This window comes from Channa argus, chromosome 5 (assembly GCF_033026475.1).
Source record: "Channa argus isolate prfri chromosome 5, Channa argus male v1.0, whole genome shotgun sequence".
Taxonomy (NCBI): Eukaryota; Metazoa; Chordata; class Actinopteri; order Anabantiformes; family Channidae; genus Channa; species Channa argus.
The window spans coordinates 28,632,188-28,658,587 of record NC_090201.1 but is presented as its reverse complement, the minus strand read 5'-3'; the positions used below and the strand labels follow the sequence as shown (position 1 = coordinate 28,658,587).

The window sequence follows — 26,400 nt, the reverse complement described above, 5'->3', positions numbered from 1 at the left end:
ATATTTGCCCTTTCACAGGCAGCCACTTTGTATGGAGTACACCCGAGTGACCGGCCCAGCTGGTAAGAAGCTGTTTGTGGTAACAAGCTGTTTGCTGGCTGTGAAAACCGTTTCGTTGGTCAGCCACTATCTGTTTTCTTACCAGGACACTGGTAAATAACTACTCCCCACAAAATTGTAAGAAAAACACTTTTTTTTTACCTTTGACGTGCTTCTCCTCCAGAGACTCGAACTCCGTCAGCATGAGGTTATTTATTACCAGTAGTCTTCCTACAAAGGCTGTGGACTATTGCCGTACTCAGCTACCGTGTGTTGTGGGGACCCTGACCCAATCCATAATGATAATACAATTCTAAATCACACTTACTTCCATTCAAACAAAAGTAAATTTTCTTACCTGAGGGTCCAGTGATTCTGTTCACTCTGTATTTTTCTCTGTAGGATCCCGTCACTTCACCTCCTTTCAGCAGAGACTGGCCTCTTTTTATCAGTAATTCAGCTGGAGGTCTTTGTTAAGGAGTCCAAGACTCCCCCGTGCACGGTTTCAGTTCTAAGTCTGAGCGGAGGTATTGGTAAGGTATTGGGCTCCGGCTCGAAGGACCAAGCTGTATATAAATTTTTACTCAAAAAGTCACTGGACTCTCGTTAAAAGGTTTTTACTTGCAGCAAGGAGATAAAGCATGCAAAGCAAAATTACAGGACTGACTATCGAAACAGTTAAAAACACTTCTTTATATTCTCAACAGCGTTGTTCTGCCCTGTTCTTATCAAAGCGAGCACCTCCACACAGTGTGTGTGTGTGTGTGTTGAGCAGTTCTGTTAAATAGTCACTTGCCTGTAACTCACAGGGCCTGCAGTTTAGCAGTTAGCAGCTGCAACAGTTTAACATCTTAATTTTTCCAACAAAGATGCAACTGAGTCTGAAAGAAAACAGTCCTCAAAGTGGGAAACTCATAACTTAAGCTATATTCCTTCATATCCATCTTCATTTAGATCTGCACACATATGTACACATTACTTCCATCCTTATTTATATGCACATATACTGTAAAGCATGTACCCAGATATTAAACCACCCTGCAGTGTTTCCATATTTTAATGAAAAAGTCGAATAGTACAGTAGTAACAAACGACCAGGCCTTACAATGTGAAACAATAGAATATTTTAACTTTTCATTTCTTGTAGCCTTACTAAACATTTTATCATGTAATTTCACTACAAGTTACTCATTTCTCTCTCTTCTGGAACACACCAGTCCAGGTTGGGGGCCAGTTAAATTGTACATTACTGCAACACATGAAAGAAAACATTTAGATAAAAAGGTTTCCCCATGTTCAGAAACCATAATTACTCTAAAGAGCTGAATTTGTGGGTGAGTGGGATCAAACCTTTGAACATTAGGTCACGTTCCATCAACTTTTTAAAAAAAATATTAGACTTAATCAGGTTGTCCAATTCCAGATTGGATTATTTGCCAGTGATCCCAGTGCTGCTTGGAAGTGGGAGGTGCGCAGGAGAAAATCTGAGGTGGATTTTATAAGTAATAATACTTGAACCAGAAATGGAAAAAGAACCTAGGTGATTATTGGGAGCAAAAGAAATTTCCCTCATGAAAGCAAGATAAAGAGTTACATTTTAATAAGGAAAATCATAAAAATTAATTCAATAAATATCTTACCTACATATGTTTTACTGTGCTCAGAGTGTAGAGACTGGGGAACCTTCCTCGGTTGAAACTAGTGAATTGTAAATGTACTAAAGGTTCCCATAGTTCCTATGTTCTGTAAGGATCATGTTTTTCCTCTAGAAAAACCCTTTATTCCAGACAGTGTGACATTACAGCAGCTACAAAAGCTTAGACAGCTCGGTCCCTTCTTCTTACCCACTGTACATCCAAACAACTATTGTTTTCATTGGAATAAATGCACCAGCACGTGGCCTTAAGTGTACGTTTCTGGTTCCCCTCTCACTACACTGAGTGTAAAGTAGTTTTAGAAATCAATTTTGCATTTCTGCTGCTGTAAACCGTATTCAGGCTAATTCAGTGGCTTATGGACTAGGCCACACAATGCTGTTCCAATCCAAGCCCCACGAATAAAAGAGGAAAAAAAAAAAAGTTATTTTTAATAGCTGCACATTTTGACTGGCTTATGGGCGACTTTACCATAAATTTAAAACAAACTAAATTGGAGGTGATGAGGGGAAAGTGTTGGACATTTGAATGTCTCAGAAGCTTTTATTTACACCAACACAAAAGGTCTGACATTTTGGGGACATGGTTATACTTAAACAAAAATGAGGTATAACGTGAGCTTGGTACTGTATAGACAAAGATTAGCAGTTTCAGTCTCTGTCCAGTCTGTATGCAGAGCCAAGCAGTTGCTGGCTGTAGCTTCAAGAGAATTAGAGAGAAGTCAATTGTTTGCCAAAATGTCAACCTACTCCTTTGGTTGCAAACCAGCATCCATGTGCACTTCTCCTCCTCAGGATGCCATGAAAAATGAAGTTATAAATATTACAGACCTAAAGATATTCTTCAAAACATGATGACGTTCCATAAAGCATGCTGGCAAGAGGTCTCGGGGTGCTAAGAGGCTGGAGATGTGGGTGAATGATCATCAACCTGCAGATTCAAATCCTGGGTCCATCAGGAAATTTTCAGCAGCACTGGGAACAACACACATTCTGCTGTTGTGGATTATAGCAGCTACCTAGACATTTATTTTGAAATGGATTGACTACTTACCGCACAAACCCTGCTTTTAACGTCCCCTTTAATCAGTGCCACTGTTCTATGCCATGCAGGCAAACGCTACTCGTTCCCCTCTGACTTAATTTAAAAGTTTAGTTGTCTGTAAATACACTAATATATATACACACACTTCAGAGTCTGTGTAGGACGACCAGATAAGTGTAAACCCTCCAAAACAAAAACGGACTGAGACAAACATGTCAAACAAAGGTCCCCCTGTCGTCCTCTCCTGTTCCTCCTCACTGGACAGTGACAGTCTGGTGCACATCAAGTCCATAGTGGTGTGGTTGTTTTTGGTCCTCGTTACAGATCTGTCCGTGCTTTGGCAGCTGCAGGGGCGTACTTGGGCATGAGCTCTGTGATTTTGCGAATGAAGTCAGACTTTTCAGCACAGCCTTTACACGACTCGCCCCACTCCTCCAAGATCTTCTTCAGGTCTTTCACTTTGAGCTTCTTTAGGTCCACTGTGGTCAGGTCCAGCTGTTTGTCTACATGGGACATTCAAGGAAAGAAATTATTTAGCAGCGGTCCCAGTGTATCTCTAAATGCTTCTTGTCATCTGACCAGATGTAAGTGCAAACATTGTAGGAAGACTGGATGAGCTGAACTGGGTTACTTGGTTATCTTGTCAAAAGCACTCTGTGTGACAGATGTGGTCCTTTTTGGCATTTGAGTTGAAAAGCAGGGAGATAATTATGCCAAACTAGTGAATGTAACAGTCATTTCCACTCTCAGGCAAAGGAATAAAATCTGAAAATGACCGTCTTATATGTAGGAGAGATTTAGAGGTGTCCATACCTACCAGAGGACAGTGATTACACTGACATGCAAGAACATTCAGCATCAGAAGAGATTGATCACAATGAGCTTATTAAGAGATTTTTGCAAAAACTGAGTTAAGGGCCGACATTGTGTGAGAACGGGAAAATAAAGAAATCTCAGAAACTGAGGGTTTGGCATCAAATCAAACGTTGATCATTGTTCTGGCACAGTTTCCTATTTCACACTTCTCCAATCTAAATCATGACAAAGGGTTTTAGGTCTGATATTTTATGCACTCACTTTTGATATTAAAAAACGACTAAAAAAACTACAGTAAAGCTTTATTGAAAAGATAAGATGTTACAAGTCCCTAACAATAGGTGTCACTACAGGTTAGCACAGTTGAAGATTAAATAAATTCCATATTATAACCGTGCTGCAAGATGGCAGCACTGATACAGGCTGTGAAACACTGGGCCAATGACAGGATGTCACACAGCTGAATAATATTACTGATCTGCAGTTAAATACAATTGGCTACATTGTTACTTTACTGAGTACCACTTTACGCTTTACGTATACACAGAAAGCCTCCACACCGACAAAATTGGGTTTAACCTTCAGGATTTATTCTCAGATGCTTGGTTAATGCAGGAATCATGTTGGGGGTTCATGACAACACTCTGTATCCAATAGCTGTGGTTGCAAAAGGTATAAGATGTGCATCATGAAGTTGCACAGACGGGAATTGTGGGTTTAATGTATCCCAACTAGTAATTATAGCAGTAAAAGTGGCACTGATTTGTCATTTCACATTCACAAGAGATAAACATTAATTAATCCTTCACTTTGGGTTATTTGTGTCATTTTCATTCATGGCTATAGTACAGAGAGTATCTAAATATTGCACTCAGAAAATAACTAACACATGATAACTCGCATATTAAAACGGATGAATAGGATGATATTTACACTTTCAATATTCTATGTAATATTACTACAGCAATAACAATAGCCAATTCAGCTTGTTAGAGCCAGTAACAAGCAGAACTGTTATGCAAGCCAGTTCAGCTTAAATAAACTCTCTTAGAACCTTTAGGCATTTCTGCCTTTATACACATTAGGATGTTACAGGAAACAGGACAGATATAGGGCATCGCATCCAGCAAAGGTCGCTAACCATATGGCTTTAAGGGTGCTCCATAAAGTCATTTTCAATAATGCCTGCCATTCATTAATGACTGGAGTAAGACCCCTGCAGGATTTAAACACTTGTTTGGTCTTACATCATGCACACTAGTAGTTTCACATCACAAGTGGAACAAAAGATTTCTTCTCTTACCATATCTCAGCTCACAGATCTGATTGTCCTTCTTCTTAAGTTTCTCACAGATTTTCTCCACGGGGACGTGGTAGCTGAGCGGTTTAGACACCTCATTGACCATTTTGGTGGCAGCATCACTTGTTGCCCCTATATAGTAACACTAGACATGTGGAATAATGAGAGGAAAAATTAAGCAATTAGACTGTTTCATATGGTTAACATCTCTCAGTGGCTTTTAGTCCACTTCTGTTAGTATTTATTCTTCATAGATCTCAGCCACTGAATATGAAAGCTTTAGGAAGAGTTTTATAATATAATCTCTGTATAAATACATCTGTAAAAAACAATGTATGCTCAGCTGGCAGTTTAATATTAGGTACAGCAAGCTAAAACTAAGTCCTGCCACAAATCCTCCATCATGATGCTGATAATGTTCAGTTTGTGTTAAACAGTTGTCGGAGTGCATTCCCCTGTGTGGTCATGGAGACGCTGTACTCTGTGAGAAAGCAGCTGTTGATCTGTCTTAATGGTTTCAGTTATTTAGTCCAAATGAAATGAATGGGTTGGGCAACATATATCTCTGTGTGTGGCAAAATAATTTAACAGCATCCCAAAAATGTATTACAGGACTGTTGAATCATACCAGATACAAACAATGAACTGCACTTTACTGATGTTCCAGAGTGTATTGATCTCCTCTGGGATCACAAACAGTTAAAAACTTATAAAATACTTAACAGTATGAGAATTATTGATCTAAGCTGTAACAGGACACTGTACATCATATATAGCTATTAAAATCCCTTTGTTGCACCACTTTTGTTAACATAATATTACAGCAGGATACTTACTAGTTGCTCAACCTTAACCTTTTTTTGTTCTAATAGGTCAAAAAAATCCCTAATGTCATGCTGACAGTGACGTTGCAGCAGAAAAACTGAAACCCTGCAGGTAAAGTCAGTCAGGACACGTTCTCTACTCTTCACGTGCACAACCAACAACGACACAGTATTTTCTGCACTACTGTTCCCCTGAACAGCAACAAGTTGAACATTTGTGTCACTATAATTCCAGGTTATGTACAGTATCTGATCTGTAGGGCCTGCTGCTTACTACCTGTTGCCTTCACTACTTTAGGTAGACTACAATTTGACTCAAATAATTTTGTTACATCATTTGCTGTACTGTAAAATTAGAATTGTATACAGCAACTACACTTTACTCACGGAGATTGTAAAAAGTGTTGATCACTGACTTGTATATTCATAAATTATTTGTGCATGAAGGAGCTTTTACTCACAATATACATTTCTGGAAACATCTAGAAATGCCGAAATTTACATTTTGGTAGAGCATGGAAAAATTTATTTAAACGGGTTAATCTGACATCATCAGCTGAACCCAAATTGTCAATAATTATGTTACACAATGTGTGTAAAAATTATTGTCTGGAACCAAGATTTTATCCAGACCAGCTTTTTGTTATCACCTGTTCCCACCTGAGAGGCAATTTCAGTTGCTGTCAGAGGTAAACTAAAAACTCAGGGCACTACTTCCACTCTCTCCACTTCCAAATTGAGTCTGTAGTTTACTTACAAAACGGTTTTCTTTGCTTTTAGCATCTTTGCAGCTCTTCATGAGGGCCGTCTCAATGTCTGCACTGTTGAACTTCACATTGTCGTCTTTAAGTGACTGGTAAAACTTCCCCAGGAAGGTCACACACACTAAAAAGAAGACACACAATAAGGACAACGTAATTGGAGATGTCCCATAGCAATCCTGAGGTATCAGAGTTCGATCCGGGCATTGAAATTAGCTAAAAGAAAAAGCAAATCCTTCTTTGCTATTACTCTGCTCTGTTAATGTGAATGTTTTTTGTCCATTACGGCAAAGCTGCTCTAGTTACCTGTAACTGATGGTCAAACATAATATGTCTTTGCTTTACTTGTATTTGTGTGTAATGTTACTCTGCATTTGACTTGTGGCACAAAACATTGTCTTCATGTTATTTCTACACGGACAGGAAAGTTTAGAAGGTTAAAGTACCTCCTTTGGTAACGGACAGAATATTTTACCTTCACACACCTGAAGATAGACTTGAAGATAGAGATGTCTTTGGTAGTGATACAAACTAACTCATTACATTTATTCCCATGAAAGCACTCGAGTACGATTAAGGACAATATATACACTTGACAAACGTAGATACTTTGGAGATCTCTCTAATCAAATATTATCATCACTTAAATGCTCATGTCTTGGGATAAAGATATGCTAACACTTTACCATTTGCAGCATTCATGTACACATTAATGCATAAATAACCATAATTCAGTAACATGGAGCTGAAACTAACTGTTAACGGACGTACAGGAGAGCATTTTGAAATTTCCTGTTCTGCACTGTGATTTGTTTATATGCAAATATTATATACCCATGCTTTACACAATTTTACCTACGTATTTCTACACTGTGACATTCACATTTTCAACAAAGCATGTGCAAGTTTCTTTCACCACTGAACTTTAAGGCGTCCAGGACTCTAACAGGAGGAAATTGTTGTTTTAAATGGCATTCTGAGGTGTCCTTTCTCAGAAAGTGATGCTCAGCTTTATGAGAAGCACAGATTGGAGCTGGTGTAACGTTACTGTCTGTCCAGGTACCGGTAGACTGGTTGAAGTCACATTTTCAGAGCTTTTTTTTTCTCCAATCACAGGATTTTAGGTCAAAACAGTGTTTAAAAGAAGCCAAGCGACAGCTTAGAGAGCCAGCTTTTCCCTTTAGGAATCCGATGTGGAGAAGTGAAGAATCTTATTGATATCTGCGGCTATAGCACATCATCACCAGCTGTTTCTATACTTTATATCATATCTCCAGGCCCTGCGTGGGAAAGTTTCTGCTTTGTGTAATATTTAAAGAGTTGCTGTTGGTGAAACAGGCAGCCATTAAGCTGTTGCTAAAGCTAGCGGAAGCTAACACGCAGACCTACCTTCACACTCTCCCTCTTTGAGGCCTTCTGCGAGACACGGCACCAGGGCGAGAACAAGACCCACCGACAACCCGCATAAACGCAACATTTCGACTAGTAGAACTGTAGTAAATAAACGTTTAAACCATTGACCGTTGTCACTACGTGTGTCATGAATCGCCACCAGACTTCACCACGGACGCCGGTAAAGTGCGATGACTGTGCGGGCTTCCCGGTGCCACGTCATACTATAACTGATACTATAATTTCTGATTGGTCAAAAAGTCCAACGTATCTGTAGACTAACACGCATTTTCCTCTGATTGGATGGAGGCAGAACATTCCGGGAGCAACGTCCAGTTGGCGACGTTTGATTGGTCCACTGCCGCAGCGTGCCCTCGTAATGTATTTGCATTGTGTGATAAAATATCTATTCATCTATCTATATTACAAACTGATGGGTAGATGCTGAATGTCACAGTGCAGGTCTATAAAGTTTTACAATTATGCTGTTTTTTAATGTGATTCTAAAAAGTAATTAGTAAATAAGTACTTCTCAAATAAATGTAGCGGAATGAAAGCATATTGGCTCTCCAATTTTGTAGAGCCAATTTATAAAGTTTCGAAAAAAGGAAATACTCAAGAAAGTAGAAATACGTCACTTTTAAAAAAATTGTACTTACTTGTGGCATTGTTCCGCTCTGTTGTGTCTACTGACCAACAACATCTGTGAATCCAGAACCTGATTTTAATTCAGGCCATCCACCTCTGCCACTGAGCTCCACTGTTGGTCAAAAACAAATAAAAAGACATCATTCAGTTATATAGCTGCGGTGGGTGACTTTTTTTGTTTTTTTTTTCCTTCATAAAACTATAACTGTGATATCATTTTCATTCACAAAGGCTGGGAACAACCATTACATTTACTCTGTCTTACAGAATTCCAGTTTGAAGACTGTTAAAAGTGATGGTTGTTCCCTGAAAAGTAGTAAGAAGTAAAATAATTATAGCTTTAAAAAGCACAATATTTTATTGGGGCGACTGTGGTGATCTCCACCAGTCTCGCAGTTGTTGGTTCAATCCCTGGCTCCTCCGGTCACATGTCAAAGACACTGAACCCTAACTTAGTTGGCCCACGATGAGTGTTGGCCAGCTGCATAGCAGCTCCCCCATCAGTGTGTGAACGTGTGTGTGATTGTGAGTGTGAATAAGAAGCAGTGTAAAGCGCTTTAAGCGCCAATAGGTAGAAAAGTGCTATGTAAGTGCAGAACATTTACCATGTATTCTAATGTGTAATGGAGTGTTAGTGAAAGTAGGAAAATTGAAGTATTGTCCTTAGTAACTAACCATCACAGAATGATTATTTAATCTTTAGTCTATTATCAGAAAAGTACCTTTGAGAGCATGGAGTATCTCATATGGATTTAGTTTTCTGTGCCAAGCTGTGTTCTCCACAGCACAAAGCTGCCTGGTGCCTGTTATGTAACAGTGACCTATGCTTCAGGCGCTGTGTTTCTTTTTTCAAGTTGTAATTAGTTTAGTTGTTGAAACATAATTGTAAAGTTTAATGTTTTTTAAGATTTCCTTGCAGTGAAATCCTCACTAATTACTGCCTGGATGTCAGAAAACATCTGGAAAAATACTAATGACAAAGATAATACTTCTTAATATATGCAGTGAGAATATAAGTTAGATGTATGTCTTGCACACAAATTTCTTGTAGACACATCACTTTTGGAAATTTGTAATTTTACAGAGAGAAGATTAATGCAGAAGGTGTTTTAACAGACTGATATGTGCCTAAACTCTATAAGAAAACAGAAAATCTATCCAATCTGAATAGAGACTATATTACATAGGCCACAACATGCTGACCTAATGTTTTTTACATAACAGGGAAGTGTAAATGTTTGAGATGCAAAACAAACAATTCATATTTTTAAAACCTTAAAACCTTCCTTTTTAATAAAGCATATAGTTAGTTATAGTTATGCTGCCATAGGCTTAGACGGCTGGGGGACCCACCCCCCAATGCACTGAGCTCCTTTCCTCCTCTTGACCATCTCTCCTCTCCTCTCATCCAGCAATTCTCACCACTGTATGTCATTAACTCTGTGTGTTCTCTCCCGTAGTTGTCTTTGTCCTCCTCTGTCCCCCTCTCTCTGTCCCTTTCTGCAGGTGTCCCCCGGCTTTGAAGCTGTGTGTCTTCCAGCGTGCAGCTACTGGTCCTACCAATCTGCCCGATGTTTTGTTGTTGCTTTTTGTTGCTCTGTTCTTTTCTCTCTCCCCTTTCCACTCACCCCAACCGGTCGAGGCAGATGGCCGTCCACCCTGAGCCTGGTTCTGCTGGAGGTTTCTTCTTTAAAGGGAGTTTTTCCTCTCCACTGTTGCCTATGGCTTGCTCTAGGGGGAATTGTTGGGTTCTCTTTATATATCTTTATAATCTTGACTTTATTCTGTAAAGTGCCCTGAGATGACTTTGTTGTGAATTGGCGCTATATAAATAAAGTTGAATTGAAAATATTTTAGCATATTTAATCCCAGAATAATGGTCAAGTCATTTTTGCAAGCTAAACTTAGCTTGTTGTTTAACAAATCTGTGTCATTCAGTTTTTTTTTTTTTTTTTGAAATTCAAAAGGGGATGCTCTAAAATGTATCATGTATGAGTTTATATTTGGCTCTTGCTGCAGAGGGAGAGTGGCCTGTCATTTTCAGTGTGGGCCTAAATTAGAAATAACAATTGGAAAACAAAAACTACATTTTGTAGAATTCTCTATGAGAGAAAGATAAAGATTTATTTTAAAGGTGTACACTAGTCTCCATAGACGTGCTGCAGCTGGAATCGGTTAGGAAAGTGGATGCAGTGGAAGATCAAATGCACAAATGCCAATCTGCCTAAGAAGAAGTATGAAAAGTTAAAAACAGAGGTGGTTCTACAGTTCTTGCCACCTCATTCATTGGCCAAAACATTAGAGCCACTGTACTGGATTGTAAATAATTGCACAGGTGGTCATAATGTTATGCTTGATCGGTGTATAGCCAGATAGTTACGTCACGGTGAGTTTATGGCTGCTGACGTCACCGGAGCAGGGTTTGTTGCAGAGTCACTGCGACTGTTTCGACTCGACTGTAAACAAGTAGACGAACGAGAAAAGTCGAGAATCGGGCATTGGTGTCTGCTCATCTCTGTTGTTATTCTCCGCAGTAGACTTTGAATCGTGAGTCCATAATTGGCACGAGTCTAACAAATTACAGGAATAGTTCCTATTAAAGGTACAGGTCGTGTTTTTTTGCAGGGACACAGTCGAACAGAGCTAGCCTCCAAAGCTAGCCCCTCAGTCCCTTTAGCTCGCCTTAGCTGTTGCTAGCTTCGCTGGCTAGTCAACATTCGAGGGCCTGTTGCTAGAGAAACAACCTTTATGCCCTGGGTATTCCTCTCTTTACTGCGACCAGGACTTCCTGAACCGTGAGTATTACCCTCGTTTTTTTCTAATGTTTCTAAACTATGCCGAGGCGTTTAGAGCAACGTCTTTTGGTGAGCTAGCCACTTAGCTTAGCAGTCAAAGTATGTTGCTAACGTTAGCCAACTGGGTGGGAAGGCTTACGAAATCCACTGTTTACATGCAGAGGTTGCTAATGTTGTCTCTGTGGTTTAGGCAATATTGTTAAGGATAATTGTAAAAGTCTGTATGAAAAACTCTTAACCACGGCTACAGTTACAGTTATACTTTTCGGGTAATCTAACGTTACCGATAATTTTGTCAATTAATATCTAGCGTTACATACACCGATCAGGCATAACATTATGACCACCCGTAAAATATATTGTCATCCAATACAGCATAAATCTACTTTTACAAAGTTATAATTTATCAGCTTTTAAGTTAAAAATGTCATTAAGGTAATATTTCTTCTTTGTGTTTATTGTTGAAGTCAGAGCTGGAGCTGGAGTCCTAATGGACTGCATTGACATGGTTCTAATGTTTAGGCCATATGTTTTAAAATGAATGAATAATAAATCACAAAGAAGAAATATCACAATGACATTTTTATACCCTTGAAAAGTATATTTTATGGCAGAGCTGCTGTATTGGATGGCAATATTTTGTGCGGGTGGTCATAATGTAATGCCTGATGGGGGTATAGGTGTGTGCCATGTATGGAGAAGAATGATGAATCCTGTTAAAATAGCTACAATTGTTACGACTGAAAATGTGCATCTCGTTACCCCCTTTTTCTGCTGATTGTTACTCAACATCCTAATTATTTAGCTGCATTGCTTCTCACATCTTGGCAAGGGCAGCGGAACAATGACATCTCTATTATAGCCACAATTGTTAGTTGATCAACAGGAAATAAAGGAGTAAACATTAACATTTAATGGTTTATATTCATTGTTTGCGCAAAACAATGTCATGATTGGCAAATGTGAACACATTTGTGTTCTCTGTAGGTAGCATTTAACAATGCATGCGCTTTATTTTTAAGTACAGTAGCAACATATCCACAGACCAATAGAAGCTGAACCAGTGTCATGTGTATGAGTGTTTTAATCAAACACAAATAAGACAGAAGTGCTAATAACATAACAGTAATACTACAGCTTTGGCTCCGCTGATAAAAGCAGCAGCCATATTGGATTTTGAGGTCGGAGTTGCTCAGGTTCGCCTAAATTTCTGAGTCAGAGATCTGACTTCAGAGATCATTTCAGTCAAAATTTTTTACTGGTAACTTAGAAATTCTGACTTCTGAGTACAAATGGACGGCACCATGAGGGCTTTACAGTCGGAAACTGTGTAACTGTGTTAAAAAAGTCTGTTAGCATGGGAAACGTTGAGATCCAGCTCATATTGTGGACATTTAATCTGTTGGGTCTATATTTGTCAACAAATAAATCAAATCAACAGTAGCACACAGCTGTAGAATATCGTTTCATTACTGAATTAGTGTTGTGTATTTGTGTTTCAGCTGGGTGGCTGGTCAGAACAGCCTCCTCCCACCATGGAGGCAGGAGGGAAGGACTGCGAGGAGGAAACCCTGCAGACCGCATTTAAAAAGCTGAGGGTTGATGCTGAAAGGTAAATAGCAGCAACGCCACTTTTTGATGTATGTTTTATGCCATTGGCAGGGGATTGTTTAAAATGCTAGTTGTTGTTAACAAGTAGAGTGGAATGTGGCTAGTGGCATCATTCAGGTTTTACATCACCCGTCATCCATCATCCGAAGCACAAGGAAATACAGGAATTAGAAAACAGCTCTTTTTGTGAATGGCCTACATATTTTTTGAAAATATGCATTGAACACACAAAAGATCAGTGCAGCTGTACACTGTCTCTCTGGACAATTATTTGATTGATAAATATATTGGTAACTATTGTGAATATCTAGAGATCATTTTATTTCTGAAGGTAAAAATACTTGAAATGTATTAAATGTGCTGCATTGCTTAGTCCTCAGTGACAGTAAACAATCTTTTTGAGATATTAACGATCGAACACAAAAGACTTCTGAATTCGTCTGCTGGTGTCCTGGAAAATTATATGTGCATCTTATAGACCAGCATAAACACTGAGATTTTGTAGAAATAAAGATAAATCCAGAAAATGATTGGCAGACTAGTAGATCATAATGAATTAACAAGGGTTTAGATTGAAACTGTACTTTATTGTCATTCTGTGTTGCTCACTTGAAGTGACAAACAGAATGAAATGTAATTTCAGTGGATCTAGAAACATTACACTAATAAAATCTAAAAATATATTTGATAATATGTTTAAGTTAGTATTCTGCATAGAGGATATGTTACATAGCAACAAATATATTACGTATCACTAAAACCAGAGCTTGTACAAAATCACAAATATGGCTGTGGATACAGCTCTGGTTTGTTGATTACTGAGAGACATGTGCACCAGCGAATTCCCTAAAACGTTGTTGTTTTCTCTTCCATCCAGTTTACCTGGAGCTGTAAGTGTTTCCGAGGTACTAGCTCCTAGAGCCACATCACGAGCTGGTCCCGACACAGTCGGCGTAAAGCCCAAACTCAGCTGCCCCAAGGACAACTGGCATGGGTAGGTTGAGCTAATTCAAATGTTGTCTTGTCAACAGAAAACTTAGCCTACAAAAAAGTGTCAGTCAACTATTTCTAATGACTCTTAAGTTCTTATTATTGAGTGTGTTAAATGACTCTCCAGACATATTGTTTGACATCAAAGTATGAAATACTTGATAACTTGGAGAAGAGGGGGTTAGTTGTTTTTTTTAGTTAAACTTTAAAACAGCTCAGGCTTTGTGTGCAACATAACAAAGGGTTAGAAAGTCCCATTTGGTCGGCCTTTTGTAACTGGTGGACCAGTTGATCTCAGAGCTTAAACAAACAGATCGTTTTTGTTAGAGATGTCCTGATACTGATACCAATATCCTCTTTGATACTGCCCTTGTGTACGTATACTCGTAAAACCTCTCTGATACTGTGCCTGATACTATGTCAACCTCATGTTGGTTGAGCAGGGAGGCAAGGTCTGCTCTGCTAAAGTCTTAAGATCATCATTCTCCTATTTCTCAAGGTTATTTTCAACATGTTTTATATAAATGAAAAGCGTGTGGAGATCTAAAGTAGAGTGTGAGGAGCCTGCAGTTAGTAAAAAAGGAACTGGTAGGTACCAGGATACTAGGATTAAAACATGTATTGCAGACTTTGTATAGTGAAAAAAATAACCACATTTTAACACTTCCTTTTCTCTGAGGTTCAGCTCTTTGTTCTTCAAACCAAATTTGTTTCTCCAAAAATCCCAATTTTCCAAAACTGGAAAACCCCCAAAAAAAGCTCTGGTTTTCAGAGCTTGAGGACTGCATGGCTATGCAATTAAGAAAAACTCAATCTGCAATGTCATTATAGCCGAACATAAAACCCTTTTGTTCTCAGTAACCTGGTCCTTTGTTACACGTGATCATAAAATGGCTTTTATAAGCGCTGGGGCACAGACTGTTGTCTAATGTATAGTAGGTATTATACTCATTGTTAGCCAACAGAAACAAATGTAACTGAGTTTCTCTGTAACCTACCCGCTCACACTGGAAAACTTAAGGAACTTTCTGTTGTCCTCGACTTTCTTGCGTGTGCTTTAATTGCAACAGCCACTGCCACAAAGCTGGATTCATGCACATGTACTGGATGTGAGCTATTGGACACTTTTGTTGTTTTACATTTTCACAGAGCCCTTTTAAAAAAAAATCATGATTACTACACAGTTTTCTTTTATTGTTTCTTCCCCTACTTTCTTCTCCGCTCATCCTGTTTCTCTCTTCCTCTTTAGATGTACAAGGAAAACCTCCAGAGGAGCATCCAGAACCCAGCGGCGTCGGAGGTCCAAGTCCCCCATCCTCCATCCTCCAAAGTTCACCTACTGCAGCACCGCAGCAGCATCTGCACTGTCGACCTCTAGTGGCTGCCTGAAGCACCAGCGCCTTGCTGTGCCTGATCCTGCAGCGCCTCTTCCTGCAGTCAGTGGAAGAACCACCTGCACCGCAACTCACCCATCTCCGAAAGAGCTCTTTTCTTCATCCACTACTAGCCACATCTCTCCTCTGGTTTTTGGGTCCTGTACTAGGTATGAGACACCCATTGGAGCTGTGGTTTCCTCAACATCCTTACAAGAGATCCCCACTGTTACTACGGTTGCATCATCCAGGCAAAATGGGGGACGCTCTGGCGGCATCCAGTCAAATGAGGAGAATGGTCCAGAAAAAAGTGCCTGTAGTGGAGAAGAATCTGGAGCAGGTGCAGCACGAAGCTCTGGGCCTGCTGAAGCTGCCGACTTCCGAGCTCTGTCAGAGCTCCACAGCAATGGTTCCATAGAGGGCCCCCACATTCCCTGCACCTGTGCTCAAAGAAGGAGCTCAGGTTCCCAGGAGGAGAACAGGTCGGGGGCTGAATCCCAGTGCCAGTGCCAGTCCTATCGCCAAGGCTGGCACGGCGTGGAGGTGTACTCCTTCACGGGGCTCCGCGATGTCATCTCGGAGTGTGAGAGAAGTCTGCCCAGCCACGGTGACACCCCCAGAACTCTCAGTACCAGCAGTAATGCCGCCACAGCGTCGTCACCTTCATCGTTGTCATCTGGCTCTCCTCGCTCGTGTTCGGAACAGGCCCGAGCCTACGTCGACGACATCACGATAGAGGACCTTTCTGGCTACATGGAATATTATCTATACATCCCTAAGAAGATGTCACACATGGCTGAGATGATGTACACTTGAAAAACAAAAAAATATTATAATAAGGAAAAAAGGTAAAGAGATTTTTTCTGTTGTTGAGGTGGTTCTGAAGGAAAGTCAGTAGAGAGAATAAGGCTCTGACATGAAATTCGTAATTTAAAGTCTGCATTATCTGATTGTTAACAGCACTAATCCTGACTTTACCACCAGCTGTTTCTCATTAGTTTTGATTTCCACCTCTCCACCTCTGTTCTTCCTGAATAAATCATTTAGATTTTCTGTTAACAGACAAAGTTGCCAAAGCTATTGGTGCAGGGTGTGATTATGTTTGTAGTGTCGTGACCTTCAGTGTCACCTGTCTGGATTTAATTTCACTCAATAAAGAGGCAAAATGTTTTTGTGGGAAAATTTGTCATTGTCTCCTTAGTTAACGCAGACACACGTTGACATTTATATCCAGTTTTCTCTCTGATATACACGAGAATAATAACCATGAGAACCTTATTTATTTTTTTTGCAGAGAGGTTTATTTATGAGGGCAGGACAGTGGTGGAGTGGGTAGAGCTGCCCCTCACAGCTAGAAGTTCGTGGATCCCAGCTGGCTGTGGCCTTACTGTGTGGGGTCTTCATGTTCTCCCTGTGCTTGCGTGGGTTTCCTCCGGTTTTCTGCCACAGCCCAGAAACATGCATATTAGGTTAATTGGTGAATGTTAAATTGCCCGTAGGGGTGAATGTGAGTGTGAAGGGTTGTCTGTCTGTCTGTGTATGTCTCTCTGTGCCTCTGTGATAGACTGGCGATTTGTTCAGGGGGGACCCAGGCCTTTCGCCCGATGACAGCTGGGATGGGCTTCAGCCCTCCCGTGACCCACATAGGATAAGTGGTGACAGACAATGTATGGATGGATTTATTTATGAGGCACATATGGAACCAATCTGGACCAGAGTTGTGCATTCATCATTTCAACAGCATCAAATTTAATAGATTTAAAAATACTATAACTTGTTTTAGGTCCTTTAAGTCTCTACATACTGTAAATTACCCTTTTGAAGTTATAAGAAATTAGTTTGTCTCTAGGGAATTTCCTCTGTGGTTTCACTTGGTGCACGACGGAAATGCAGTACATCTCTGTGGTGAGTCCTCACTATCTGCTCACCATCTCACACTGGACATTGCCCCCTTTTCCGTCCTGAAACACAGCGGCGCTTGCTGTTGCCGGTAAACAATTCAACCACAGCTTCTCTGCACTTCATCTGCTGTTTGCTTTGAAATACTTGAAAGAATTCAGAAGAGCAGGGCTGAGAAACTCCGCTGGGTTACATGAGAATGTGAAACATACTCTTAGGTACTTTTTCCCCCTGCGTCGAGTCTTTCTGGGTTGGATTTTGTTCAAACATGCTGTGCATATTCGCTAAGGAAGTAACACCGCTTCCTTTCAAGTGTGCTTGGCTCGGTTTTAATAAGAAAATGTGTCTTGGGTGTTTCCACTGCACTGTAGCATTAACTGGCACTAACTCCAGGTGTTTTTCTAGCAGACATCCTTTCACATTGCTCCTGTCACCAAAGTGCAGCTGATCATCATGTGTGATTGTTATGCACACAGTATATTTTAGGTTTAATTTGAACACATGGGCGGATTAAGAAAAATCTGCCCCAGACTAGAGACAAAAACTGCTAATAAGTCATTTTATTCCGTTCTGTGTCTAGTCCTGGTCGCTTTTTTGTGTTTTTTATTATTTTATCTTTTTTTAACATTATTAGTTCTAATTGACTGTGTTGATGTCTCTTTGAGGCTGTTAATTGCCTCTGCCATTGTTTTGCATCTCTGAAGTCTTTTTATGGTAGCTGGTCGTGTGTTAGGGCTCATACTGTGCATATGTTCATTCATCATCAGTTTGTTTCTGGGTTTTTCCTGGTTTTATTTTTCTTTTATTTCAGATTGGTTTGCAGGTCCTAAAAACAAGAGGAATTAACCACCATAACCATGACCCTAGCAACTGAGAAATCAGACAGTCAAACTGATTCTGGTTTGTTTGCAGCTTGTTGACCGACGATAAAGAAAAAGTCAGTTATTATGCTTATTGTGTCAGCTCTGTTTCAGTGCTCAAGTCTAAACTGGTTCACATGTCTCTGTTTTTTGTATCTACTGGTAGAGGCAGTGATGGTGTGCAGCTCTCTGATCGTCCTGCAGGGGGCAGCACGTCTCCTGTTTTTCTGGTTGTATTCCATTGCTCTGCTGGGCTGTGTAGGGTGTGTCCAAACTGTGGGAAAGCAATAAAACCTGTTCTGCTCTGTTGCAGAAACAGGCTGGACAACACTGCTGTTGTCATTCTGGGTGTTTTCAGTGATGTCTTACAGGTTCTGCAGCTCACTGGTCCCATTGTGTCTGTTATTGTTAGGTAATCAAAGTAGATTTTGCTGATGATACTTTTTCTCAGCACCTGAACATTTTAGATTTCTGCAGGAACCACAAATAGAAAATATATAGTATATATATTTTTTATTTTCTCGTTAATTCTTAATGCCCAGAGAAATTATTGTTGCTGAAGAATTACTGCATTCATCTTGAGCACGGAAATTGAGGTGGTACTTCTACTTGATTCCCAGACAGAACGTCAACATCTTAAGCTCTGCTACCTCCAGCTCTGCCTCCTGTCTTTTCTTCAGTTCCACTGTCTCTAAGCCGAACAACATCTCTGGTCTCACCACCGTCTTGAACACCTTTCGTTTTATTCTCGCTGACTCTTTTCTCCACCTGTTCCAACCTGCCTGCACTCGCCTCTTCACCTCTTTTCCACACTCTTCGTTGTTCTGAACCGTTGACCCTAAGTACTTGCACCCTAAGTCCTGCACCTTCTTCACCTCTGCTCCCTGTAACCTCACTGTTCCACCTGGGTCCCTCTCATTGACACACATGTATTCTGTCTTGCTGCGGCTAAGCTTCATTCCTCTGTTTTCCAGAGCAGACCTCCACCTCTCACGATTTTCCTCCACCTGCTCCCTGCTCTCACTACAAATCACAATGTCATTTGCAAACATCATAGTCCATGGAGATTCCTGTCTAACCTCATCTGTCAGTCTGTCCATCACCAGAGCAAACAAGAATGGGCTCAGAGCTGATCCTTGATGCAGACCCACCTCCACCTTGAACTCCTCTGTCACACCTACAGCACCTCACCACTGTCTTACAGCTCTCATACATGTCCTGCACCACTCTAACATACTTCTCTGCCGCTCCAGACGTCATCATACAATACCACAGCTCCTCTATCGGCACCCTGTCATACGCTTTCTCTAACTCTACAAAGACACAATGCAACTCCCTCTGACCTTCTGTGTACATCTCCATCAGCATCCTCAAAGCAAATACTGCATCTGTGTTCTTTCTAGCTATGAAACCATATTGCTGCTCACAAATGTTCACCTCTGCTGAGCTTCCACTACTCTTTCCCACAACTTCATTGTTTGGCTCATCATCATATTCCTCTGTAGTTGCCACAGCTCTGCACATCTCCCTTGTTCTTAAAAATCAGCACCAGTACACTTGTCTTCTATTCCTCGGGCATCTAATCAAAAACCTCTCCTAGACACTTCCATACCTCCACAGGTATGTCATCAGGACCTACTAATATTTGCTATTTCCTGCTCCACACCAGTCACCTCTTTGTTGTCATTCATTTTCCTCATTAATCAACTCTTCACAGTTCTCCTTCCATCTTTCCATCACACTCCTCGGAGTTGTCATTACATTAGAAATCTTATTCATGAACATTCACTGGAAATTAGAAGCAGGTTTTTTTACAGAATCTTCAATGAACTCGTGTTAAAAGCTTCCTGTCACTTCCTCTTTCCCACACCATCAAAGGTCCTTTTAACTCATTTCTGTCTGCTGCTGATTCAATATGCTGAAACGGCTAAAAGGCCGCAGACGAGGGTCTGACTGTGGATAGCAGTGCAGTACACACTATGACTGAAAGCTGCCTGTCAGCTTGGTGAGTCACCTACTTTACCCCTTTTCCCCAAGGCAGTTTCGGAGCCTAATTTCAAATCAGTTTTTTGTGTTCAAACAGCTGAGGAAGCTGTTGTCATTTAGGGCAACTGGTTTCAGGGTGACACCAACTGTAGAACTAAGAAATGCTTATGTCAGGGACTGGGGGTAGGATTTTCACGACCATCAAGACCAACTAAAAGTTCATGATTGACTTAAAAAAACCAAAAAACAGAGCTAGTGCAGCATCTAAACGGTCTGTGTTTAGAATGAAGTTTAGAATAAAACGTGGCGGTTAACTGGTGACATCACAATGCTGAGAACTGGATCGAATTTATACATTTGGATAAACTGACTACATCTTCTAAATCTAAATGGTTGAATTTCTAGAATAATAACTTCATAAAATAACAGTCCTAGGGCAAAGATTACCACAGCTTTAAGCCTCGATCCACTTCTCCACTATCCCCACTGCGCTGGCTCAGTGTTTGACGCATCAATGTGCACATACGTAACTCAAGGAGCTTTGCTCAGAAGAGCATTCAGAGAACTTTTATGGCTCCTACTTCCTCTTGTCTGTCCACAGAAAAAGAGGGAACTTTTGCCACAGTTCAAAGAACTAGGAAAAGCCATGTGACAGCCCTGTGATGTGTCCACCTCTCACCCAATGACAGCTGGGAGGAAAGCTGAGGGGCAGGACCCTGTCAGGGTTTTAAAATTGCAGTGTGAGTCAGATTCAGCCAAACTAATCATGAGCTGCGTGTGTTTTTTCCTTCGACAGTTATTGTGATAATACCAGTACTTTTCTAACCATAAAGGATCAAATGATTATAGATGTGTGACATTATGGTGTTTAACGTGGTTCTCACAGATTGTCACACACCCTAATATGAAATTGAACTTCAGACTTGAAGCCAGATATGTGGTGCGTCATCAAAGAAATCAGTAAGGAACAAGTAGAGTATGAAGTAGCGGAGTCTTACTCAGTACAAGCATCTAAAAATAGTACATAAGTACACTATTACCGTCCACCACTGATTTTTAATGTTCATATTTTTGCATTAGTTTTGGATAAAGTTGCTCTGTGATCATGTAGAGTAGGACTTTACAGACCTTCAGTTATAGCCCACATCACAATGAAACTACTTCCTGTTTACATCCCCCAAAGCATTATGTAGTTCCATAGCCCCAACACTTAGGACACACCTATATCCCTAATAATAATATTAGCTTGTTACTGGGACACTAATGCAACAGTAAACACACTAACAACCAAATGCCTGAAAAAGCAAACCTAAAGCCTGAAAATCACTTCACAAACTGCTAAAAGAAACAGTATTTACAGTTTTCCTGACTTTAATTAGTCGGATGCCTGCTGGTCGATTTTCCCTCTGCAGCTCTGTTTTGTTTTCTCACATGAACGAGGGTGTGAACGTGAGGGGGAAATCCACAGCCGACCACTACAGTGAAAGTCAACCCTCACTGACGAGAACACACTCTTTCTGTCAGAAACCACATAGAAACCACCCAGCGTCTCTGAGGAACTTCACGCTGTCTGCAGCGTTCGGGAAACATCCTGCAGCCGATGCACAGCAGGTCTCACGAACCACCGTAAAAACCACATCTCTAAACAAAGCTCGATTACTGGTACGTGATCTGTAGCTGGACGCCTCTGAATTCACAACTCGTATTCTGAAGTATTTACCTTCTCCAGGGGAGGTAGAATCTCAATATGTGAAGGAGACACTGCAGGCACCAAAAGTGACAGAGTTGCTCTGTGATCATGTACAGTAGGACTCGCTTAGTTTAAAAGCGAGACTGTCAGCACCACGGATGGATTAGGCGGCAGGCCGACTGGACATGGACCCACCATGGCAATCAAACCTGACAGAGCTTACAAGCTTGTGTTGGTCAGCAGTAACGAGGGGGTGGGAGGAGAATCTGCTCTAAATGTTTGAGAGTCTGTGCTCAACATTTGGCATTTCCAGTACATGTTGATACGTCATTTAGGACCTGAACATGTCACATTTCTGCAGACACTTTATTTATGTGGCACATGTGGAACAAATCTGAACCAGACTCGTACGTTCACGTTATGAACGGCATCAGGTTCACCGTGTTTAAATACATTGTTTTTATCAGTAAATCTGTCTGTGTAGACTACGGGTACTTTTGTACTCGAAGTACATCTTGGAGCACCTAGAATTTTACTTATTATTATTTTTAAGCAGGTACTCGTGGTAGTGCCACCCCTGCTCTTTAGCCCATTTCTTTTTGGTTGGTTTATTTAAAACCATTTACAGCAGGTACCTGTGGCTTTTATTAACAATGTGAAGCTTTGTTGAAAGACCAGCCAGGAGTCCACACAATCATTTATTTCCCTGTATTGCTTTGATTAAAGCTCAGTTAACGTTTACCTCAGAGCACAGGAGGGTCGAGCGGTTAATGTGTCACTCGTTCTCGGTTCACTTCTTCACTAAAGTCTGACCGTGTTGGTTCTGCACAGGGTGTGAAGTGTTTATGTCGCTGTCTCTATGAATCAGACTTGACCAAAATGTTTCTGGTGGAACGGGAGTCTTCACACTCGTGAAATAACTGTGGGCACAATTAAGTGTTTCGCAATGTTCACAATGCACAAGAAGACAAAAATGAAACGTGCATGTTTGTGTATGTAAGCGTTTGTCAGCGGTGAGTTGAAGAACATAATGACAGATGACAACTGGCTGAGTTCAAGAACGTCTGTTTGTCATTATGCAAACACACAGCAGATTGACCGTTACACAACCACACTGGCAATTTGATCGAGGACATTTAACAATACTGAGCAATACAACTGTTTTGGGGAGTTACACAATCAGTGGGAACAATAGATGGATTATTGAACGGGGCTCAGAGCGTCTCTTTGCCTTCACCACTGTAGAAAGAAAGTGTTAGTGTTGGTATTTAAATGTCACAGAATTCAGTCGTCAAACAGCAAACGAGCTTAAAGACATGTAACACTTACAGGTCTTACCTGTCTCTGTGACACCTGAGGAGCTGGAAGATGTAGATGTTATATTAGTTTTTTCTGTGAGGAGAACGAGCGGTTTCATCCTCAGCAGGTTTTCCTCAGTCCTGAAAAGTGCAAGACACAACTGATCAAAAACAGAAATAGAAATTAAAATCATTGTATACTAAGATTTGAAGCTTTGAGATTATTTTTCTTGACCTTTATCACTTCTCACTTCACCCCATGAGTCGGCTCTGCAGCGGGATCCACAGAGGATCACTTATCCGCACATTAACAAACGTCGTAAATGTGATTTAGCAGCTGAAACATTGCCGGGCCTCCTCCGTCCTTCGCCTTGCTCCACTTCCTAAAGGCCTCCTCCTGTTTGGTCTGCAGGAATGCAGGACGTCAGATCAGGTTCCTACAGTGTCACAGATGAAAAGACGTGGAGAGATACCGTTACCAGAGACAGACAGAGACAGAATGCAGCAGAGAGACACGAGTCCAGAGAAAAGCCTTTGAATGATAGATGTTATGATCCAGACAGACTCATCAACAAGGGGCAGATGAGGAGATGTGGCTCCTAACATTTCAGATTTATAGACATTCACATTATTAAAAGTGTTTAAATACTTTGCTTTATCAGGAAATCACAGAACTCACTTTATTACTGCAGTACTGCTACTTTTGAAGACGGATCAGACCTCTGTTGGTTCTGTTGAAAGCTAAACATACGAAAATGCTCCTTTCGTTCGCCGTTTGTCTTCGGCTGCTCTTTGTTTCTGGGAGGCCTGGACTCCATCCTGCTGCTCACCCCTCGTATGCGACCTCTGACCTCTGTGCCGGTTCACAGTGCTCCCTGGGAGGTGCTTCGGGGGGGTTGGCAGCTCTAAATGCTTCCACATGAACAACAAGCAGAACACAAACACACACACAAATGTTTGACACAGTGGCACCACCACCATCCTCATCATCATCGTGTTTGTTTATGAAGGTAATTTCATTTGTTGGATGTGAAATTCCTAAACTTTAGAACTAATTCTACCAGTATTTAATCTGATAGTAAACTGAAGAGCGTGTTTTATTTGAGGATACAATGTTTTAAAATCTTGATTCTTGATTTCTCATATCGATCTATATCTGATCATATCTAGTTTAATTTTACTTTAATTTATACTTTATTGAAAAGTCCAAGTGGTCCAGTTTTTTGGATTTTAAGATACATTAATAATAAACCGCATCAGGTTGTTCTAACAGGTTCACTTACTTTTGACCCGCCTGCGAGGAATTGACTGCATTAAGTGGATTAGGGTCTCGGAGGCATCACCACAGGCTGCAGCCACTTCCTGTGTGTGCAGTTCCTCCCCGGCTCTGTTTGCACGCTGTGGGAGCAAGAAGTGAGGAGATGGTTTCCTCCTCATCCTCTCACTGACACACACAACTGCTTTATGTCGGTGTGTTGAAAATATCCATTCTCATCTCATCTCTTTAGAAAAACGATCCTGTAGATCATTTACTGCTGTCGCCATCTGACAGAAACCCATTTAGAACTAGTTTAAGCAGCAGGGCTTTTTCTTCTTCTGCACCTCGTCTGTCTGCATTTCAGCAGATGCCAGACTCTGACTCCTCTCCACCGTGGGATTGATATAAAGCTGTCATCCTAAAAATGTATTGTTTGGAAGTTGAACCAAATGACATTGGATCTTAGTTAAAGCTTAGTTAAAAAGTTCAACTTCTTGGGTGAAACAGTTGATCCACCAACATTTTTCACCTGCTCTTTGAATCTGTTTGCGCTAATTTTCCACTTGTTGACTTTTTGTGTCTGTTTTGTAATTTTTTTCAAATGATGTCTTATTATGTCCATTTTAGTCATTTTGGATGCTTCTTGTCTGTTTTGGTCACTTTTTGTGACTGTTGTAACTTGTGAGACTCTGAGCCCTCTAACTTGACACTGCTGTTTCAGTGACCGTTGACACGTTTGATAGGTTGCTTTCTTCCCTTTGCCTTTGTACAGAGAGACAGTGCCTGCTGTCCTGCCAAGTGTTGGCCAGGCAATAAAAAAAAAACAACAACTAATAGCTTAAGCGCACACACATCTACAGTAAAAGATGAATCTTGTGCAGTTGGACGAGTTGTAACAGTGATTTTAGCCAGTTATCTTCTGAACACACACACACACACAACAACAACAGAGACTGTCTAGCTGGTCAGTAGGATACACAGCATCCAACTAAAGTGTCCCACTGAACTGGAAGCTCCCTCGTCCTCAGCCCAGAAACACGTGCACATATTTTAAACAGTCACACACACACATACACAATGAGGCAGAATCATATTACTTTGACTCCATACATGAAGTATGCTGCTTTACCTCTTGATGTCTCCCCTGAGGGGGTGTCATAGTCGGCTTAGCGTTTGTTCCCCCTACATGACCCTGGGGGCAGGGATCTACTGTACCTTCACACACACACATGGAGCTCATTTAGCTCCTCTCTCCAGGAGACACATTTATTTATGTAAATCAACAGGTCACGTTGCCACAGACTGAAATTAGTGCAAGTGAAAGATGGACACGTTGATTTTCTGCCAGCTTTTGTTCTTTGCCAGTCGATAGAATTATGAACATCTGTTCACTTTGCCTTTTTGCATAATACCAATAGAGGCTCTGACAATGTGGCAGATAACTTCGTCATGCTTCCTTTTAACCTTCTTGTTGTGTTCTCACAGCAAACACTGTCAAACCCACGTTAACCTGCTTGAAACAGAACCAACAATGAGGAATAGGTGTGGTTAATGGTGCATATGTTGTACTGCATGTGTGTTTGGCAGCTCACACCACCGTGTAATGGGATCCTCCCAGGCTGCTTTGGAACACAACTCAGGAGGTGTAACATGCAGTTCCAGCAGTTGGAACAGTGAACTACAAAACGAGCTTTATTACTGTGAAGCAGCTCACACAGACTCACTGGTGAAACTCAGAGGGATCATTTTCAGCTTTCTGGCAAAACATGCAAAAACATCTGGACTAAAATGCAAAGTCTGTGATATTTGGATGCAGCTTGTCATGTCATTCATACAGGTGTTCATTTTGTGCTCAGCCAAAGACTGGTGGTGAGTTCAAGGACATGCTGCACATTTGCACATTTTGCTGTAACATGGAAAATTCCCCACTGTGGGATGAAAGTTTGTTTTATTTTATGCTGAAGTTAAAAAAGGCTTTAGGAGCAGAGGTTGAGGTTTTGCAGATTATAAAACAACTTTTACTGAAATGCTGGACAAAATGTCCCATATGACAGTGTTAAAGAGTAAAGCAAAGAGCATCATATGAAGACTGGTGAGTTTTGACAAAATCTGTTGTGATTATAGACCCACTGTATTTAAATAGTACCATTAATCTCGAAGG

General features: G+C 40.8%; 2 protein-coding genes and 1 long non-coding RNA gene across 3 annotated transcripts; 1 reads left to right on the top strand and 2 right to left on the bottom strand.

The window, feature by feature from the left end:
- Positions 1-1,080: 1,080 nt before the first annotated feature.
- On the bottom strand, positions 1,081-8,049 carry manf (mesencephalic astrocyte-derived neurotrophic factor). The gene is made up of 4 exons (XM_067505147.1): positions 7,829-8,049; positions 6,436-6,563; positions 4,858-4,999; positions 1,081-3,241 (listed from the first exon to the last, which is right to left on the bottom strand). The coding sequence occupies exons 1-4, from the start codon at positions 7,914-7,916 to the stop codon at positions 3,057-3,059; spliced, it is 543 nt and encodes a 180-aa protein (XP_067361248.1). The 5' UTR covers positions 7,917-8,049; the 3' UTR covers positions 1,081-3,056.
- A 2,844-nt stretch (positions 8,050-10,893) lies between these two features.
- oser1 (oxidative stress responsive serine-rich 1) lies at positions 10,894-16,418 on the top strand. Its single transcript, XM_067505429.1, has 4 exons — positions 10,894-11,274; positions 12,777-12,886; positions 13,763-13,879; positions 15,125-16,418. Exons 2-4 carry the CDS (start codon positions 12,810-12,812, stop codon positions 16,062-16,064), a joined length of 1,134 nt encoding a protein of 377 aa, XP_067361530.1. The 5' UTR covers positions 10,894-11,274; positions 12,777-12,809; the 3' UTR covers positions 16,065-16,418.
- A 66-nt stretch (positions 16,419-16,484) lies between these two features.
- Positions 16,485-23,442, bottom strand: LOC137127892 (uncharacterized). The gene is made up of 3 exons (XR_010914479.1): positions 23,217-23,442; positions 23,022-23,122; positions 16,485-16,688 (listed from the first exon to the last, which is right to left on the bottom strand). It is a non-coding gene; the product is annotated as an uncharacterized lncRNA (long non-coding RNA).
- Between the last annotated feature and the right edge of the window lie 2,958 nt (positions 23,443-26,400).

Excerpts from the sequence above, each read along its gene's own strand:
- manf (XM_067505147.1), bottom strand. The coding sequence starts at position 7,916 with ATGTTGCGTTTATGCGGGTTGTCGGTGGGTCTTGTTCTCGCCCTGGTG. Across the intron at positions 6,564-7,828 it reads CAAAGAGGGAGAGTGTGAAG|TGTGTGTGACCTTCCTGGGG; the intron begins GTAGGTCTGCGT and ends TCTTCTTTTTAG. Across the intron at positions 3,242-4,857 it reads GATCTGTGAGCTGAGATATG|ACAAACAGCTGGACCTGACC; the intron begins GTAAGAGAAGAA and ends TGTCCCATGTAG.
- oser1 (XM_067505429.1), top strand. The coding sequence starts at position 12,810 with ATGGAGGCAGGAGGGAAGGACTGCGAGGAGGAAACCCTGCAGACCGCA. Across the intron at positions 12,887-13,762 it reads CTGAGGGTTGATGCTGAAAG|TTTACCTGGAGCTGTAAGTG; the intron begins GTAAATAGCAGC and ends TCTTCCATCCAG. Across the intron at positions 13,880-15,124 it reads CCCAAGGACAACTGGCATGG|ATGTACAAGGAAAACCTCCA; the intron begins GTAGGTTGAGCT and ends CTTCCTCTTTAG.